At 61.3% G+C, this 15,517-nt stretch overlaps 2 protein-coding genes across 12 annotated transcripts; both read left to right on the top strand.

The window, feature by feature from the left end:
• Positions 1–1,351: 1,351 nt before the first annotated feature.
• PYCR1 (pyrroline-5-carboxylate reductase 1) lies at positions 1,352–5,936 on the top strand. Of its 7 annotated transcripts, none has more exons than XM_081030083.1 (8): positions 1,352–1,393; positions 1,828–1,966; positions 2,177–2,247; positions 2,901–3,080; positions 3,274–3,495; positions 3,676–3,768; positions 3,971–4,134; positions 5,060–5,936. In XM_081030083.1, the coding sequence occupies exons 1-8, from the start codon at positions 1,370–1,372 to the stop codon at positions 5,223–5,225; spliced, it is 1,059 nt and encodes a 352-aa protein (XP_080886209.1). In that variant the 5' UTR covers positions 1,352–1,369; the 3' UTR covers positions 5,226–5,936. The 7 variants fall into 7 exon arrangements, with proteins under 7 accessions (XP_080886209.1, XP_080886210.1, XP_080886206.1 ...); XM_081030084.1 differs by having other exon boundaries at positions 1,357–1,449; XM_081030085.1 differs by having other exon boundaries at positions 1,367–1,425.
• A 1,763-nt stretch (positions 5,937–7,699) lies between these two features.
• MAFG (MAF bZIP transcription factor G) lies at positions 7,700–13,272 on the top strand. 5 transcript variants are annotated; one of them, XM_081030127.1, is made up of 3 exons: positions 7,700–7,829; positions 11,697–11,759; positions 11,854–13,272. In XM_081030127.1, exons 2-3 carry the CDS (start codon positions 11,724–11,726, stop codon positions 12,304–12,306), a joined length of 489 nt encoding a protein of 162 aa, XP_080886253.1. In that variant the 5' UTR covers positions 7,700–7,829; positions 11,697–11,723; the 3' UTR covers positions 12,307–13,272. The 5 variants fall into 5 exon arrangements, with proteins under 5 accessions (XP_080886253.1, XP_080886254.1, XP_080886255.1 ...); XM_081030128.1 differs by lacking the exon at positions 7,700–7,829 and adding an exon at positions 8,001–8,110; XM_081030129.1 differs by lacking the exon at positions 7,700–7,829 and adding an exon at positions 8,816–8,927.
• Positions 13,273–15,517: the final 2,245 nt, after the last annotated feature.

The raw sequence follows: 15,517 nt of genomic DNA, 5'->3' as shown, positions 1-15,517 counted from the left end.
CTTTACAGAAGGAGTTCCGTTTTCTGGTTACAGACATGTGAAACACAGCGGGTTTGTGCGGGGGCCACTCCCCTGAGCAGTCCCTCCCTTGGAACATGAGGACTTATCACCAGGACAGACGACAGATGCGGAGGCCTGGAACTCTGCAGTGCACAGTCACCACACAGTGGTCTGGCAGTGGTCGTGGTGGCCGTTTTGTCACAGGAAAGCCACAGCCCTGCTTCTGTACCACAAGCATCCGAGTGATTCTGAAATTGTTTAGGTGTCTTTTAATTTACAGCATTGATGAAACAAAGAAGCTCATGCCTTCCCCAGGTGGGGATGGGTCATCCACAAAGATCACTTCTTACTTTGCCCTTGACCCTACTGCTGACTGGGACCCCAGACTCTGCTGAACCCAAACACAGCTTCAGCTTTGGTAAGCCCTGGGCCGATCCTCAGGGGGAAATGACTGAGGCCAAGTTCTCCCAAAAACTCAGTGCCAAAACCTTCCAGGGATCCTGCAGACAGGATGTCAGGGAACATGGGTTGGGGGTTGGGGGTGCTCTGTGGGAGGGGTGGGCAGTGTAGGTCACTTTCCTCTGTTTACTGGGTGACCACCAACCCCCCAGACGCCTATTGGGTAGGTTAACATAGCAACAGGCCCATGGCTTGAATGCCAGGCAGCTCTCTGAGGGCGCCTGGCCCAGGAGAGATGGTGGGACAGGGCCCAGGTGGACCTCCGGGAATGCTTAGACTCCCAGGTGCCTCCAGAGGCTGAGCTCCTCTCCTATTTCCCAGCCTCCTGATACAAGTTTCAAATGACAAAAGATAGCGTCAAAATAGTAATATTTTTAAAATGTTTCCATTTAGCAAAATGTTTTCACCCGCCCCACCCCATGCAAGCCTGGGTGACACGGGCCTGACATGTTCTTGTCTATGTGGCCCTCTACAGGGCCCTGCGTGGGGAGCCCCTGCGCAGGGCTGCTCCTTGAGGGCCTCACTCCCCCCGTCCCCTTCCCCGGCGTGCTCAGTCCCCACGCGTGTTCTCGGGGGGCGGGGGCGCAGGTCGAGGTGGGGCGCAGATCAAGGGACGACGGCCAAAGGTTGGGGTGCACTTATCCGGGGATCGGAGTGGAGAGTGCAGTTCCAAGCGGTGGAGTTCTGGGGCGAGGTCTCAGTAGGCGCGAATCAGGGTGCGTGGGTTGGGGGCTCTGGGGCGGGGGTCCTGGGGGCGCCGGGAGGCAAGGCTGGGCCTGCGGAGGCGCGAGTCGGACGAGAAGATGATGCAACCGCCCCTCCGCACCGCCCGCGCCCTCCGATTGGCCGGCTCCGGGAGGCCGCGCCGCGGATTGGCCGGGGCGTCGGAGGCGGGACGTACGGGGCGTGGATGCCGCGTGGCTGGCGCCGCGCTGTAAGCGAGGGGAAACCTGTGCTGGTAGCTCGGTAACTGGGCGCGGGGCTGGCCAGGTGGGTGGTGCTTCGGGGCAGGGGTAGATGCGTGTCTGTACCCCCGTCCCCCGGCTTCGGGCGAGGGGTGCTAGGACGGGATGGGCTTGACCCTGAGGTTCAACCCAGCGCTGGATGGTCGTCCCCCGCCCCCAGTCCTTCCCCCCGACCCCTTTCGAAGGCCGGCTCGCTCCGCTCTGCCCTGTGTCTGGGGCCCTGGGGAGCAGGTCCGGGACACCGCTATGGGTGGGAGATCGGAGCAGTTACCCGGCCCGGGGCTGTCGGGCAGCCGAGGGGAAAGTTAGACCAGCTGCAGGGCCGGGCGGGGGGGGGGGGCAGAGGACGCCAGCTGGCGGTGCCGGGCCAAGCCTTGCACTACCCACCTAACTTTTTGCGCAGGATCCTGCCCCATCTCCTCCCGCAGCTGTTCCTGCAGAGCCAGTGCCAGCTGTGGGCGCGCCTTTGGACACCATGAGCGTGGGCTTCATCGGGGCTGGCCAGTTGGCCTTTGCCCTGGCCAAGGGTTTCACAGCAGCAGGTAGGCCCCCTGGCCAGGAGCGGGCCCAGTGCCAGAGGGTGGACCATTACCCTTCTACAGTCTGGGGGATGAAGGTGGGGGTCTGTAGGAAATGGCAGACCCAGATGTTTAGGGTCTTGCCCTGGGTGGTGGGATTTCCACTTTCCTTTCTGGGAGTATGGGAGAGAGAGGCCAGGAGTGGCCTTAATGGAAGAACTGTGTCCCCTGCAGGCGTCCTAGCAGCCCACAAGATAATGGCCAGCTCCCCAGACATGGACCTGGCCACGGTTTCTTCCCTCAGGGTAGGTGCAGGGTGGCCCTGCAGGGGCTGGTCAGTGTGTCTGGGGCAGGTTTGTGACAGCCTTGAACCTGGAGGGCCAGGAGTAGAGGCCCCAGCAGGGGGCACCATGAAACAGCCCCCTACTCCAGCTAGAGGAGGGGCCCTGGGCTGGAGTATCTCACAGACCCTGCTCAGCTCTTGAGACCCTGGTGCATCTGATGGGGAGGGGGTGCTGGTCTGGAATGGGGTGCTGTTGGGGCCAGGCAGGTGGGGGCCAAAGTGTGGGGCCAGGTGAGACACACCCATGGCTGATACAACTTCGGTTTGTTATGGCAGAGTTAGGGCTCTAGATCCAAGGATGGAGACGGGCACCCCAGCTTGAGACTGCCACCCACACCCAGAAAGTAGAGGGTCTGAGGCCGCAGCCCAAAGTGGGTTGGGCCAAGGCTGTGGCATGGATGCAGTATCCCTTTTCTGTCTGCAGAAGGGGCACATTCCAGAGCGGAATGCTTCCGCTTCTAGGTGGGAATGGCAGTTGGGGGTATCAGAGCCCTTTGCCCCGAGCCTCAGCCGGCCATGCCCACACTCCCAGCAGCCTCAGTCCTGTTCCACACTGGGGCTCCTGGTTTGGGGGAGGGATCCTGCGGGTGCAGCCAGCCTGCGCACTCCCTGCAGAAGATGGGGGTGAACCTGACACCCCACAACAAGGAGACTGTGCGGCACAGCGATGTGCTGTTCCTGGCCGTCAAGCCACACATCATCCCCTTCATCCTGGACGAGATTGGTGCTGACATCGAGGCCCGGCACATGGTGGTGTCCTGTGCGGCTGGAGTCACCATCAGCTCCATCGAGAAGGTGGGCACTGCAGGTCCAGGCCCAGTGGGGCTGGGGGAGGGGTAGAAGTGTGCACTCTGGTCAGGAGTTCTGGCCCTCTCAGCCCTCCATCTGTGAAATGGGTTTGTTGGCCCAGTGCACAGTGAGAACTCAGGAATGGCTCAGGGCTCAGGGCCCAGGGTCCTGATGGATACACAGCCCATTTTTTCTCCAGAAGCTGATGGCATTCCAGCCGGCCCCCAAAGTCATCCGCTGCATGACCAACACGCCGGTTGTGGTGCGGGAGGGAGCCACGGTATATGCCACTGGCACCCATGCCCAGGTGGAGGATGGCAGGCTCCTGGAGCAGCTCATGGGCAGTGTGGGCTTCTGCACGGAGGTGGAGGAGGACCTGATTGACGCCGTTACGGGGCTCAGCGGCAGTGGCCCAGCTTATGTGAGCACTGGGGATGGGTGGGCGGCAGCTAGCAGCCGTGGGCTGAACCTCAGGGCACATCTGCCCAACCTTCACCCTCTTCCCTGCTCCGGACACTGTGGGCAGAGCTGCTGGACCAACCAACCGTTGCCCGGAGGAGAAGAGGCCTGGGACAGTGGCTTAGGCACCTTCTCCCTGCAGGCCTTCACAGCTCTAGATGCCCTGGCTGATGGGGGCGTGAAGATGGGGCTTCCCAGGCGCCTGGCAGTCCGCCTCGGGGCCCAGGCTCTGCTGGTCAGTATTTCTTCTGACCCTCTGTTGAGGGCCACTCCTTGCTAGGCAAGAGGCTGGTGCATGGGGATGGATGGGTGGAGAGTCAGTGGGTCCCACAGTGGCTGGGGCTGGGGGCAGCGCCCTGTGGACGGGGCTAGGGGCAGCGCCCTGTGGTGGGGGCTGGGTGCCCTCACAGCAATCAGCCTGTCTTCTCTGGCTGCAGGGGGCTGCCAAGATGCTACTGGACTCAGAACAACACCCCGGCCAGCTCAAGGACAATGTCTGCTCTCCTGGAGGGGCCACCATCCACGCCCTGCACGTGCTAGAGAGTGGGGGTTTCCGCTCCCTGCTCATCAACGCTGTGGAGGCCTCCTGCATCCGCACACGGTGGGCCCCTGCTGCTGCTGCTGCCCGCGCCCGGGCCTCCCGCCCAGTGCATCAGAGCCCTCAGCCTCACTCGCATCTGCTCAGTCATCCACTCAGTGGATGTTTATCGACCTCGGGCCTGGCTGTGGGCAGGGCACGGGGAGCCCCGAGGTTCCCTGGCATATGGTTTGCAGTGCCCATCGTCCTGCCTGGAGGGGCAGCCCTCTGGGTGCTCACTCTGCTCCCCATGTGGTTTCATCACCTGTGGCCGTCAGACTGGGGTGATCATCCAAGCTGGGGAGGTGGGCCCCGGGGAACCAGGAGGAATCTCTGTGAGCCTGACAATAACACCTTTCTCCCAGCCTGGCTGGGGAGGTTAAGCAAGTTAGACGAGCAGGACGCAGTGCAGTGTGCTGGCACGATGGCAGCTCATGAGAGCTGCCAGAAAAACCAAAGAGCACAGACAGACACAGTTTGGTGTCTCGGCTTGGAGTCACTGTCCCTCATTCAGGTCTGAGGATGAACAGGCATCATCCTCAGCCCCTGCCTGCCCTCCAGTCTAACCCCCCAGGCTTCTCCGAGTGCCACCACATGACAACAGGCCAGAACACAGTGCTGCCCTGCTGGCCCCAACCCGCAGGGGAGACAGACGAGAGGCACACGTCCTGTGCTCAGGACAGTGAGGGCTCAGAGTTTGGGGGCCTGACACCAGATTTGGTGACTGAGCCGATTTGAATGAGGTGAGAGGGAGCCAGACAGCAGTCTAGGGGAGGGTAGCTGGCAGATGGAACTGCAGGTGCAAGGGCCCTGAAGGGGGTATGACAGCACGGCAGCACCCTGGGATGGCAGGTGCCGGGAGCTGTGGGCCTTGACCCCTCTTCCCTCATGGGCACATGGGCTCAGGAAGGAGGCGGAGCCCTGGACCCAACCCTTACTGCCTCCCTAGGGAGCTGCAATCCATGGCTGACCGTGAGAAGGTCTCGCCAGCTGCCATCAAGAAGACTGTCCTGGACAAGGTGAAGCTTGACTCCCCTCCGAGGGCCCTGCTGGCTCCTTCTGGCCACGCCAAGCTGCTTCCCCGAAGCATGGCCCCGACCGGCAAGAAAGACTGAAGTATCTCACCTGCCTGCCAGGCTGCCCGCCACCTTCTCTCTCCTGGCTCAGAGTTCCTGTGCTGGGTGTCTAGCCCCGGGCCACATAGGGTGGCCCACTGCCCACGACTTTGGTCACCTGGGGTCAGCCAGCATCATAGCCAGGGAGAGGCCATATCACTTGCCAGTGGGATCTCCACAGTCCCCAAATGCTTCCTGGCCCAGAAAAGGGATGGACTCTGACCTCAAACCTGTACTTCCTCTGCCCCAAACCAAATCAGGACCACCATTCAGGAGCTCAGGAAGCGGGGGGTTGGGGGCTTCACCTTTCAACGTTAGCTGGTTTGAGGCTTGGCCTGAGCACAAAGGTCAAGGTTCCCCCTGGCCCCTGTGAAGGTCTAGCTAAAGGGGGGAGCCCCGCCCCACATCTGCTACTTCCCTAACCTCCACTCATGGTGGGGGCGGGGGGAACACCTCCTTCCTCAGTGTGGGAAGCACCAGAGGATCCCAGGCATCCTGAGTCCAATGGGAGGGACCACAGTTCTAAGCCAGCTGCCAATCACCCCTCATCCCCATTTGACATTTGAGAAAAGGGCTCCTCAGACAGTTGGCCTTCCAAGGCCACCAGCACTTTCAGGCCACTGTCCCCTATTCCTGACCTGAACCACAGACACTGTCACTTCTCTCCCTGACCTTTTAGGTTAAATAAATTGGTTTCCAGCCCAGTGCCCTAACTTCTGGCTTTGTCAGCACGTGTGGAGGGTGGCCCCCAGCTGCCACAGGGGGTCAGTGCTGTTGGGTGTACTAGTAAAGGCTGAACCAGTAGTCCCCGGGCCCAGAGCCCTTCGTTCCAAGGCAGCCAGGCTGCCGGGGTTGGAGTCTCCCAGTGAACAGAGGGGAGGGAGCCTCCAGGGAAGGGCATAGCTCCTCAAGCCCTAGTCGCCAGAAGTGTTGCTGGAAGCCGGCACCACAGGCTGGGCTTGCTCTGCTCCCCACTGGGGGGCACCTCCGGGCTTAGTGGGAGCATCTGTCGCCCCTCCCCCCCCAGGCAGAGGCAGTTGGAGTGGGAGGGCCATAGGGAGCTAGGTTAGGGTTCTCCAGAGAAACAGAAGCAGTAGGACACGGAGATAGGTATTAAGTTATATATAAGGAAGATTTAGCCACAACTCTGGAGGCTGGCAAGTCCAGTCTGCAGGGTGAGGTGTCAGGCTGGAGACCCAGGCAGCCGACGTTCCAACTCAAAGGACAACAGGCAGAGAGAGCCACAAGGCAGGGAACTTCTCACACCAGCGAGGGTCGGTCTTTTCATTCTATTTGGGCTTTCAACTGGTTGGTTGAGGCCCATTCACATTACCGAAGGCAATCTGTTAACATCTACCGATTTAAATGTTAATCTCATGCCAAAACACCCTCACTGAAACAGCCAGAATAATATTTGACCAAATATCTGGTCACCGTGTCCCGGTCAATTTGACACAAAATTAACCATCGCAAGATGAGAGGATTGACGGTGCGAACACTTGATGGAGCCAGAGTGCTTGCATTTGACGCCTCGAAAAGCAGTTACAGAGCAGGAAGACAGTAGGAGGAGGCCCCTTGCCTCGGAGGTTGACACCACTTACACCCACCCCTGCTCTGGTGGGTTAGGGGAGCTGGTCTGGGCAGATAGGATGTGCCAGGGGCGCTCAGAACAAGAGGTGGGGTCCCCCAAAGGGCAGGAGGGTGGTGGGGATCACGAGAGCTCCTGAGCGGGGGTTTTCAAGGAACAACATTGGCAGTGTCTCATCTCCAATTCTCCCCTCCTCCTGGGCCCACTCAGAACCAAGACCCCGTGCACGTAGGTGGGCAGAGGAGACACTTTGGGGACAAGGAATAGCCCTCCAAACGTAAAGGGAGACAGGAGGCACAGAAGAAAACGCACGACCGAGAAAACCAGCGGCAGGGCTGCGTTCCCGTGTCCGCCAGGGTGGCCTCGACGGGCCTGGTCCCTCCCCACGTACCCACTACGGCGACCAGTGCTGGGCCCGGAGTCCATGCCGGGCCCGCCTAAGGAGTGAGCCCCGGCAGAGACCCCCACCCTGGGCAGGTAGAAGCGGGCCTCTCGGACACATGGACTTTGAAAGTGTCAGCACACAAGGGTCAGGAAAGCGGCCGAACCGGCCCCAAGGCCCCACCTGGAAGGCCGGTGGGGGCGTGGCCGCCGGGGAGCGCGCGCCCGAGCCAGTGCCGCGAGACCCCGCCCGGGCAGGGGGCGGTGCGCGTTGCCGGGGCGACGGCGCCCGGGCACGCAGGCGCAGTCTGAGCGCGCTCCGCCTCCGCCGCCGCCGCCGCCGTCGCGCCTTCCCCTTTAAGCCCCGGCGGGTCGCGTCGCCGCTTCATGAATGGAGCCCACGTGACCAAACATCATGTGACGTCTGTGGAGCGGCGGCGGCGGCGGCGGCGGCGGCGGCGGCGGATACCGAGCCTGGTCCGGCCCAGCCTTCCCAGCGCGCACGGCCCGGCCCGCGCAGGCGGCGAGCCCCCACCCCGGGCCCGGAGCCCCCGCGCGGCCCAGCCCCGCGCGGCCTCGGAGCGCCCGCCGCCCCTCGCCCCGGCCTCGGCCCGCCCGGGCCCGCAGTGTGGTGGGTGAGTGCGGCGCGGGCCGGGCGCTCCTGGGTTCGGGTCTGCCCCGCGCGCCGCTGGCGGCCCGTGCCTCGATTTCCCCATCGGGCAGGGCCCTGCTGGCCCCCTCGCCCGGGTTCTGGGGGTGGGCCGCGGGGCGGCGAAGGGCGGGCGGGGCGTGCACGGGGCTCTCTCAGTGGAGGGAGGGGCGGCCGGGGCGGCGGGAGGAAAGGGTGGGGTCGAACTGGGCGCCCAGGGCTCCGAGGAGGAGCCCGGCGGCCCGGGCCCGACTGCTGATTCATCAGGTGTGTGTCGCCGCCTCCCCAGGTGCAGGGGTCCTTGGCGGGCCCGGGGAGGGCTGGCGTGGGGGCGCTGGGAAGACCCTGCTCGCGTCGCTTTCGCTCCGTCACACGCGGGCCAGAGCCCCGAGGGAGACTTGCTGAGTCATCAGCATGAGGTCACTCGATGCTCATCCCGGTGCCCGGGGGATCTGAGCTAGGGGCCTGGGGCCTGAAAGGCGGGGAAACGAGGGGTGGAAGGGAACGTGGGGACATGGCGAAGGAGCCGGGCCCAAGGGCTGGGGCGGCTTTTTAAGTTTGGCCTGAGGTGCGAGTTGAAGGTGGGGTGGTGGGGAGGAGCTGGAGGGGCCAGTGCGCGGTAGAAGGTGAAGCCCCGGGCCCGTCCATCCCTCCCAGGCTTGCTCTTCTCCAGCGGCTGGTTCCCGACCCAAGGCTGGGACAGTTCTAACCGGGAAATAGTTCTCTGAGTGAGAGGAGGGGAGGAGCTTAGGGGGGCCGTGCTAGGGGGCGGGAAGCAGGCTTTCCGTGGGACTCGTCTGGTCCGCCAGTCTGGGTGCCCCTGGGCAGGGAGCAGAGGGGTACACAGGCCAGACAGGGAGGCAGTGGGGCCTCCTGGAAGGAGGGGCAACGGGGGTGGGGTGGGAGGAAAGGGTGGGGTCGAGCCAGAAGCCAGGCCTCCCCCAGTGAGCCCAGTGTAGCACAGCCTGTACTGGAGTCCCTGGGTGACAGTGGACCGGGAAGGGGGCAAGCAGGCGCAGCTCTACCAGGAGACTGCACATGAGAGGGAGCTGCAGGACGTGGGCACTGGGGAGCAAGGTGTCTGGTGAGCAGGCCCTGCCCCCTCTTTGCAGCCCAGCCTTGGAATCTGGGTGGAGGCTCTGGGTGGTGGTAGCGTGGTGGGTGCCTAGCCTGCAGAGCACAGCAGGTGGGCTGGGGTGGAAGAGTGCAGTTCCCAGTCACCCCGAGCTGCCTCACTTGAGGTTGGGGCCCAGTGTTGTGCAGGTTAGCGGAGAACGTGGCCCTGATGGGTTCTGGGCCAGGTGATGGTGACTGTTGGGAAGTGACCACTTGAGGGTCGTGTGGCCTGGGCCACCTCTCCTGGGTGTGTGGGTGATTGCTGGCTCAAGGGGTAGGGCAGTGTTTCGTCTAGACCAGAGCTGACCCTTCTTGCCTCAGGTTCATGGCCAGGCTAGGCTGGCCTTGTGGTTTGTTCTCAGAGTCACACACACACAGTCAGCCCTGGGCTTAGAGATGCCAGATGTTTTAACGCTTCAGCTGATCTTTTGGCTGGAATTTTATGCCCTAGAAAAGTGCAGATTTCTGGAGGGGTGTTGCATTAAGTCTTCTCAGTACATTAGGCTTCGGTGGAAGTTAAGTTTTAGACTTTTTTCTAAGAGTGACTTTTAGTGGCTGGAGGCTTCTGGAGGAGGTGGTCTGATGGGCAGGGTGGGAGTGAGGCCCGGCTAGGTCGGGGTGCCAGAGTGCCCAAGGCCATGCCTGCCTGGAAGGTTTGGCCACTGGGGTTTGCAGGCCAGGACAAAGAGCAGAGGCTGGTTGTCTTGCCTCCTCCAGGGGAAGGGGCTGGAGCTGCCCAGACCTCTTGCCCCTTCCTGACTGGCTCCCGGCCTGAGTGGGTGGTCCAGGGTACCTTGGTGGATTCGGGCCATTTGGGCCTTCTCCACAAGGTGGACCCAGCCTGTGGGGGAGCTGAGGAAGGAGGATGACCGAGCCCCAGCTCTGGTCCAGCCTTCGGGATGGGGAGGAGAGTTGTGGGGGGCAGTTTCTTGATTTGGCCTCTAGGATCCCCTCCGCCTGGCTTCTAGGGGTGCCCTGAGCCATCATTCCCATGCCACCCCATCTCCAAAGCTGTCTCTGTCCCATCAGTGTGTGTCTGCTGGGCGAGGCCAGACCAGGAGGCTGGAAGCACTGGCTTTCCTGAGACCTGCCCCCCCTCCCCCCTGCTCACACACACCTTTGATTAGGAGGCAATTGGCTGCACTGTGCTGAGTTCAGGCCTTCTGCGGAGGGTGAAATCTGTTGAGGAAGCACTTTTCTGTGTGATCTCTTCAGGAAGTCACCGCTGTGCTCAGCACTCAGGGGTGGAGGGAGCATGGGGGTGGGAAAAGCTGGTGCTGGGGCTTTTCCTTTGGGCCGACAGTGGTAGGACGCAGAACAGGGCCCCTACACCCCAGCTTGTGCGCTGCCGAGAGGGCCTGGCCCAGGCTGGGCGTGGAGCCCTGAGGGCTTCCTCACCTCCAGCTGTGGTCTGCTCAGCCTCCTCTCTGGAAGACCTGGGCTCCCGGGCCTGCCTGAGTCCCTGGGCGGCCTGGCTGTGGGGAGACGCCTGTGGCCTCCTTCCTGCAGCCTCGCTTCCGGATGCAAGGCTGGGTAGGTGCGGTCCACCCTGGAGCCCACTCGCACCTCTACCTCCCCAGCCCACACTTTAGCTCCAGTGAGGGTAAGAAGGCGACCTGGCCCAGAGTTACCTGAAGTGCTCCTCCAGGAGGGAGGACACAATCTGTCTTAGCCCTGCATCCAACCTGGAAAATGGGGGGCACGGTGTGGCGGCAGCCATTGTAGCCAGGATCCCAGGACTAGGGGTACAAAATGTTTTTGGTGGGGTTTCAGGAAGCAGAAAGTGAGGGTGGGGTATGGGAACGGTGACCAAGCGGGAGGGAGGGGGCCCTGTGGCGCTGACCCTGGGCAGGGGGCTAGAGGGCCGTCCTTGGCCCAGAAGGAGTTGAGCAGGCCCGAGGGTGGCGGATTGTGGGCGCTCTTGTGAAATATCCTAGACAGGGAGGGCAGGGGCATGAGATGCTGCAACCCAAAGCCACAGGATGGTTACTCCATCGGCTGCAGCCGCGGCTCACCGAGGAGGGTAGGGGGACTCGTGCCAGAGCTAGTTGGAGGACCCATTTGCCACTCTTCAAAGTGAGAAGTCTCCGGGAGAATTGGGACTGCCCCACATCCTGCCTCTCCCTGAGTCCTCAGTGGGGTGGACCCCTAAGCCTTCATAGGAGCAGGGCTTTGTCCTGGGCGGTGGTAGGGGAGGTAGCTTTAGGAGACGGGAGACACAGGCGCAGGGTCGCTGGCCCTGGCCCTCACCTGCTGTTGGCCGGCTGGCCTTTCTGGCCCCGGCAGCTTTCTGCTCTGGCTGCTGGTCCCCTGGGGCTGTGTTGGCTGGCGGCCTGGGGAGTGCCAGGCCAGTGAGGGAGCGGGAGCAATGTGCTGAGTCAGCATGACTCGCCAGGAACAGCCGCTCTGGGGCTCGGGTGCGCACCGGCGTTCTTTTTAAAGCTCCAGGCTTCCTTCTAGGTTGGCCCCTCCAGCATTCTTCTAATCTCTCCCCCAGCCCCTTCTCTTGCCTCTGCCTAACAGCCCTTCAGTTCCCCTTCCCCCCTCAAACCCTCCTGACCCCCCCATCTGGTTCCCTCGGGCGGGGTAGACCGGGAGCAGCCCACCTCAGGAGAGGCAAGGGTGAAGGGAGGTCCTGAGGCCAGGTAACAGGAATGGGCAGGTGAGGGGCGTGACTCGGTGCAGAGGGAAAGGGGGGTGTTCTCCAGGGTTCTGACCTCTGCTCCCTGTCTCGCAGAGTGCCTGCTTGCTGTGCCCCCGGGTTATGACGACCCCCAATAAAGGAAACAAGGCCTTGAAGGTGAGCAGACAGGGTGGGCCGTGTCTCGGGGCTGCGGTGGTACAGGGATGGGCGTCACATTAGCCCGTGACCTCGTGCGCTGTGCCGCCCCCAGGTGAAGCGGGAGCCGGGCGAGAATGGCACCAGCCTGACCGATGAGGAGCTGGTGACCATGTCGGTGCGGGAGCTGAACCAGCACCTGCGGGGCCTGTCCAAGGAAGAGATCATCCAGCTGAAGCAGCGTCGGCGCACGCTCAAGAACCGCGGCTACGCCGCCAGCTGCCGCGTGAAGCGCGTGACGCAGAAGGAGGAGCTGGAGAAGCAGAAGGCGGAGCTGCAGCAGGAGGTGGAGAAGCTGGCGTCAGAAAACGCCAGCATGAAGCTGGAGTTGGACGCGCTGCGCTCCAAGTACGAGGCCCTGCAGAACTTCGCCAGGACCGTGGCCCGCAGCCCCGTGGCGCCAGCTCGGGGCCCCCTTGCTGCCGGCCTGGGGCCCCTCGTCCCCGGCAAGGTGGCTGCCACCAGCGTCATCACAATAGTAAAGTCCAAGACGGACGCCAGGTCGTAGGGACGTGCGCTTGCCCAGGCGGGTCTTCGAGGGGCCACTAGGCGCATGGCGAATTTGGCAGCCCTGTCCCCCTCTTTCTCCTCTCCTCCCCTCTTCCTCTCCTACCTCCTCCCTTCCCTGCAAAGCACAACCTGCACCCCAGGGGCACCGGGCTGAGCCCCTTGATCTCGTCGTTGTCATCATGTGTTTTGTATGTTGGGATTGGTCAGTTCGGTGGTGACGTGGGGCCGCCCCAGCCCTTTATACCAAGGCCATGTGGGCTTGGAGTCCAGAGTGGTCCTGTGCGAATGGGCAGAAAGATCGAGCAAACACTAGGGGCTCAAGGATCCCTGAGCAGGGGGCGTGCTAAGCTGAGTGGCCCACAGGCCCTGGCGGCCGCCTGCACTGGCAGGGGCCTGGGTAGTTCACAGCTCGGCCAGAGGTATAGATGGGCTCTGCTCTGAGGAGGGTGTCCTTGAGGACCCTGGACAGACAGTCCACCAGCCTAGGTGCGTGGGCGATGGAGGGTCGTGCGGCTATGGGTCCGGGGCCTCCGCACTCTCGCCTGACGCATTGCACTGAACAAGACCAAACCACTGGTTGTGAGCGTACGTGAAGGGTGTGTCCAGTGTCCTGCGATGGGTCCCGTGTCACTGTTTACATGACCTATTTGTGTGGTTACATAGCCCTTTATTTAAAAGAGAGAAGTTCCTTTTACGAAGTTATTAAATTATATGTTTAAAAGCTAAAGAAAAAAAAAAGAGCTGCAGAGTATTTATAAAACTGTCTTTTTAAAAAAAACAAAAAACAAGCAAGAACATTTGACCATATAAATGGAAAAGGGAAGAAAGTATAATAGAAACTGCTAGTTTAAAAAAAGAAAAAAAAAATCCCTTTCTTGTAAACTTACAGACAAGTCTTTGTGGCTGTTGGAGTTTAGTTTTTATATACACAGAGTTATCAGATGTTATTTATAAAACTTAGTTTAAAAAAAAGACAAAAAAAAAAGCCAAGCCGCGAGCGACCAGAAGGCACGTCCTGACGTCCTCTTTGCTCTCTCTTTTGCAATTGTACCGAAAGTGACTTACTCCTTTGCCCTTCCTGCTTCCGTCTCCTGTCTCCTGCCGGTGCAGTGGTGTCGTCCGTGCCTGGTGAGGTGTTGTGCAGCGTCACGTGCTGGTGCTTCTGGTGACCTTTGACCTGTGGGTGTCACTTCTCGTGTCTATTTTCTTGTGTTTGTTTTGGATTTGGTTGTGTTTTGCTTCTGCTGGCTTGCCAGGCTCAGGCTGGGGTGCCAGGCGGTACGTGCTGCAGCAGAGCTGGGGAGGGGGTTGGTGCCCACCAGCCTGGCCTCTTCTGCCTCAGTGTCTGCCCCAGACCTCCAGGAGGTCAGATTTCGGGCTCTGCCACTCCTATCCCCACTCCCCTTTGACCCTTGGCTTCGCATGTGTGTCTCAGGCGTGGGCTGACCCACTGGCAGGGTAGGTGAAACTGGGGGCCATCCCGGGGGCTCCCCATGCTGCTTCTGTGCCCACCGCCTCTGGCCCTGGGTGGGGGATTTGCAGGGACCAAGGAGTCACTGTAGGTGCCCACAGGGCCACGGCCAAGCTGTCCCCACCGTCTTCCTTCTGGTATCCAGTCACCGTGCTTGGGCTCTGGCCACTGACCCCAGCTTTGTTCTTCTAGGCTTCACAGGGGCCTCAGCAGGGGAACCCCAGGGGCCCACATAGGGGTCCGAGACCTGCTGCCCAGTTGTCCCAGGACTGTTTCCATGCTGCGGGTGGTGCTTCCCAGGCAAAACCAGGTGGTTTCGGGGCCCACCTGGGGCGGTCCTTTCTGCCTGCCTGAGGGCCTGGGGGTCTCCACCAGTGCCAGACAAGGGCTAGTGTCCAGGGCCGGTCCTGCCCCTCCTCGCCCCTGAATGTGCTGGCAGCTCTCGGCTTTGGGCCTTCTTCCGCCTCCCTTTGGGTCTGTGTCTTCCAGGGATCCACTGCCCAGCTTATGGAGGTGCTTCTCTTGGACTGAGCCCACACTCACCCCCATCCCAGCCACTCGGCAGACGCAGCCAGTCTCCCAGACTCGGGTGGGAAACTCCTCATAGGCACGTGACGGGCTGCCTGTGGCGTCCCTCCAGGAGGCTAGTGCCCCGTCTCCAGTCACATGGGCCTCATTTGGCCTCTCCTTGGGGTTGTGGTTGGCTTCTCTGGGGGCCCTGACCCCCTGAAAAGCACAGAAGTGCATCAGTGCTGCCTGGCAGGGTTTAACCTCCTGGGCAGCAGGATTTTCATCCCAGAGTTTGGCCCAGTGTGCCCATGGGATGGGAGTAGGATGTGCTGTCAACTTCTGCCATCTCGATGGGCTTCCGTGGACCCTAACTGCTCAGAGACGTTCCTAGTTGTACCGGAGTCAGCCTGCAATGGAGCTGTTGACTGTTGACTCCAGATCACGTAGTGGCTTCCTCCCCCTCCATTCTGTCTGTTTCGCAGGCTCCAGACGAGAGTTGTCAATGGTTGTAGCAGCAGTGAGTTGGAATTGCATCATAACAGTCCCTAAAGAGAGGTCATGTTCTGCCCTGGTGGTGGGAGGAACAGACCCTCCATGTCCATTTATGGTCCCGCTTTTGTCCTGGCTGGGAGGTCGTTGTCCATTTCGGCACACCCCTGCCAGGCTGTAGACCTGGAGAGTAGAGGGAGGAGGTGGGTGAGGAGGGTGAGAGGAGGGTTTGAGGGCAGGCATGTGCTAACACATATTGCAAGGCCTTGGTTTGGTTTACAGAAGCTTCTGGAGTTAGTGACGCCATGGTTTCTTTCAGGATTTTTGGATTTGGAACAACTGCTCCTTGGGTCTGGGGGAGCTTCCAGGTCCCATCAAGCCAGGCCTGCAGGGCCACTCCACCCCTTTCCCTCCCCTTAGTTTCTTGACAGTAGACTGTGTCCACATGTGACTGGTTGGTGTCTTTCTGATTCTTGTTAATTCGGTTTTCCTACTGTGAGGGTGTTGTGTCCCCTCTCTCCCCTCCACTTTTCTGACACAGCAAATCGAGGGCTTCGGCCAAAGCCAGGTCTCCCAAAGTTGTCCGCTAAGTAAACCACAACGTGCACCTTCGCTCCCACTGTGTCCTCGCCCCACTCCTCCCTGTCCCAACATGGACATTTCGATTTCAGAGAACCCTGTGGGAACAGGTCAGCTCCTTCCCAGAGTACGGCCCCAGGGAGAACTCCCCACAGCCCCT

The sequence above is a fragment of the Rhinolophus hipposideros genome (assembly GCF_964194185.1).
Source record: "Rhinolophus hipposideros genome assembly, chromosome: 20".
Taxonomy (NCBI): Eukaryota; Metazoa; Chordata; class Mammalia; order Chiroptera; family Rhinolophidae; genus Rhinolophus; species Rhinolophus hipposideros.
The sequence above is the reverse complement of the archived record's forward strand: the minus strand, read 5'-3'. Positions and strand labels throughout refer to the sequence as shown.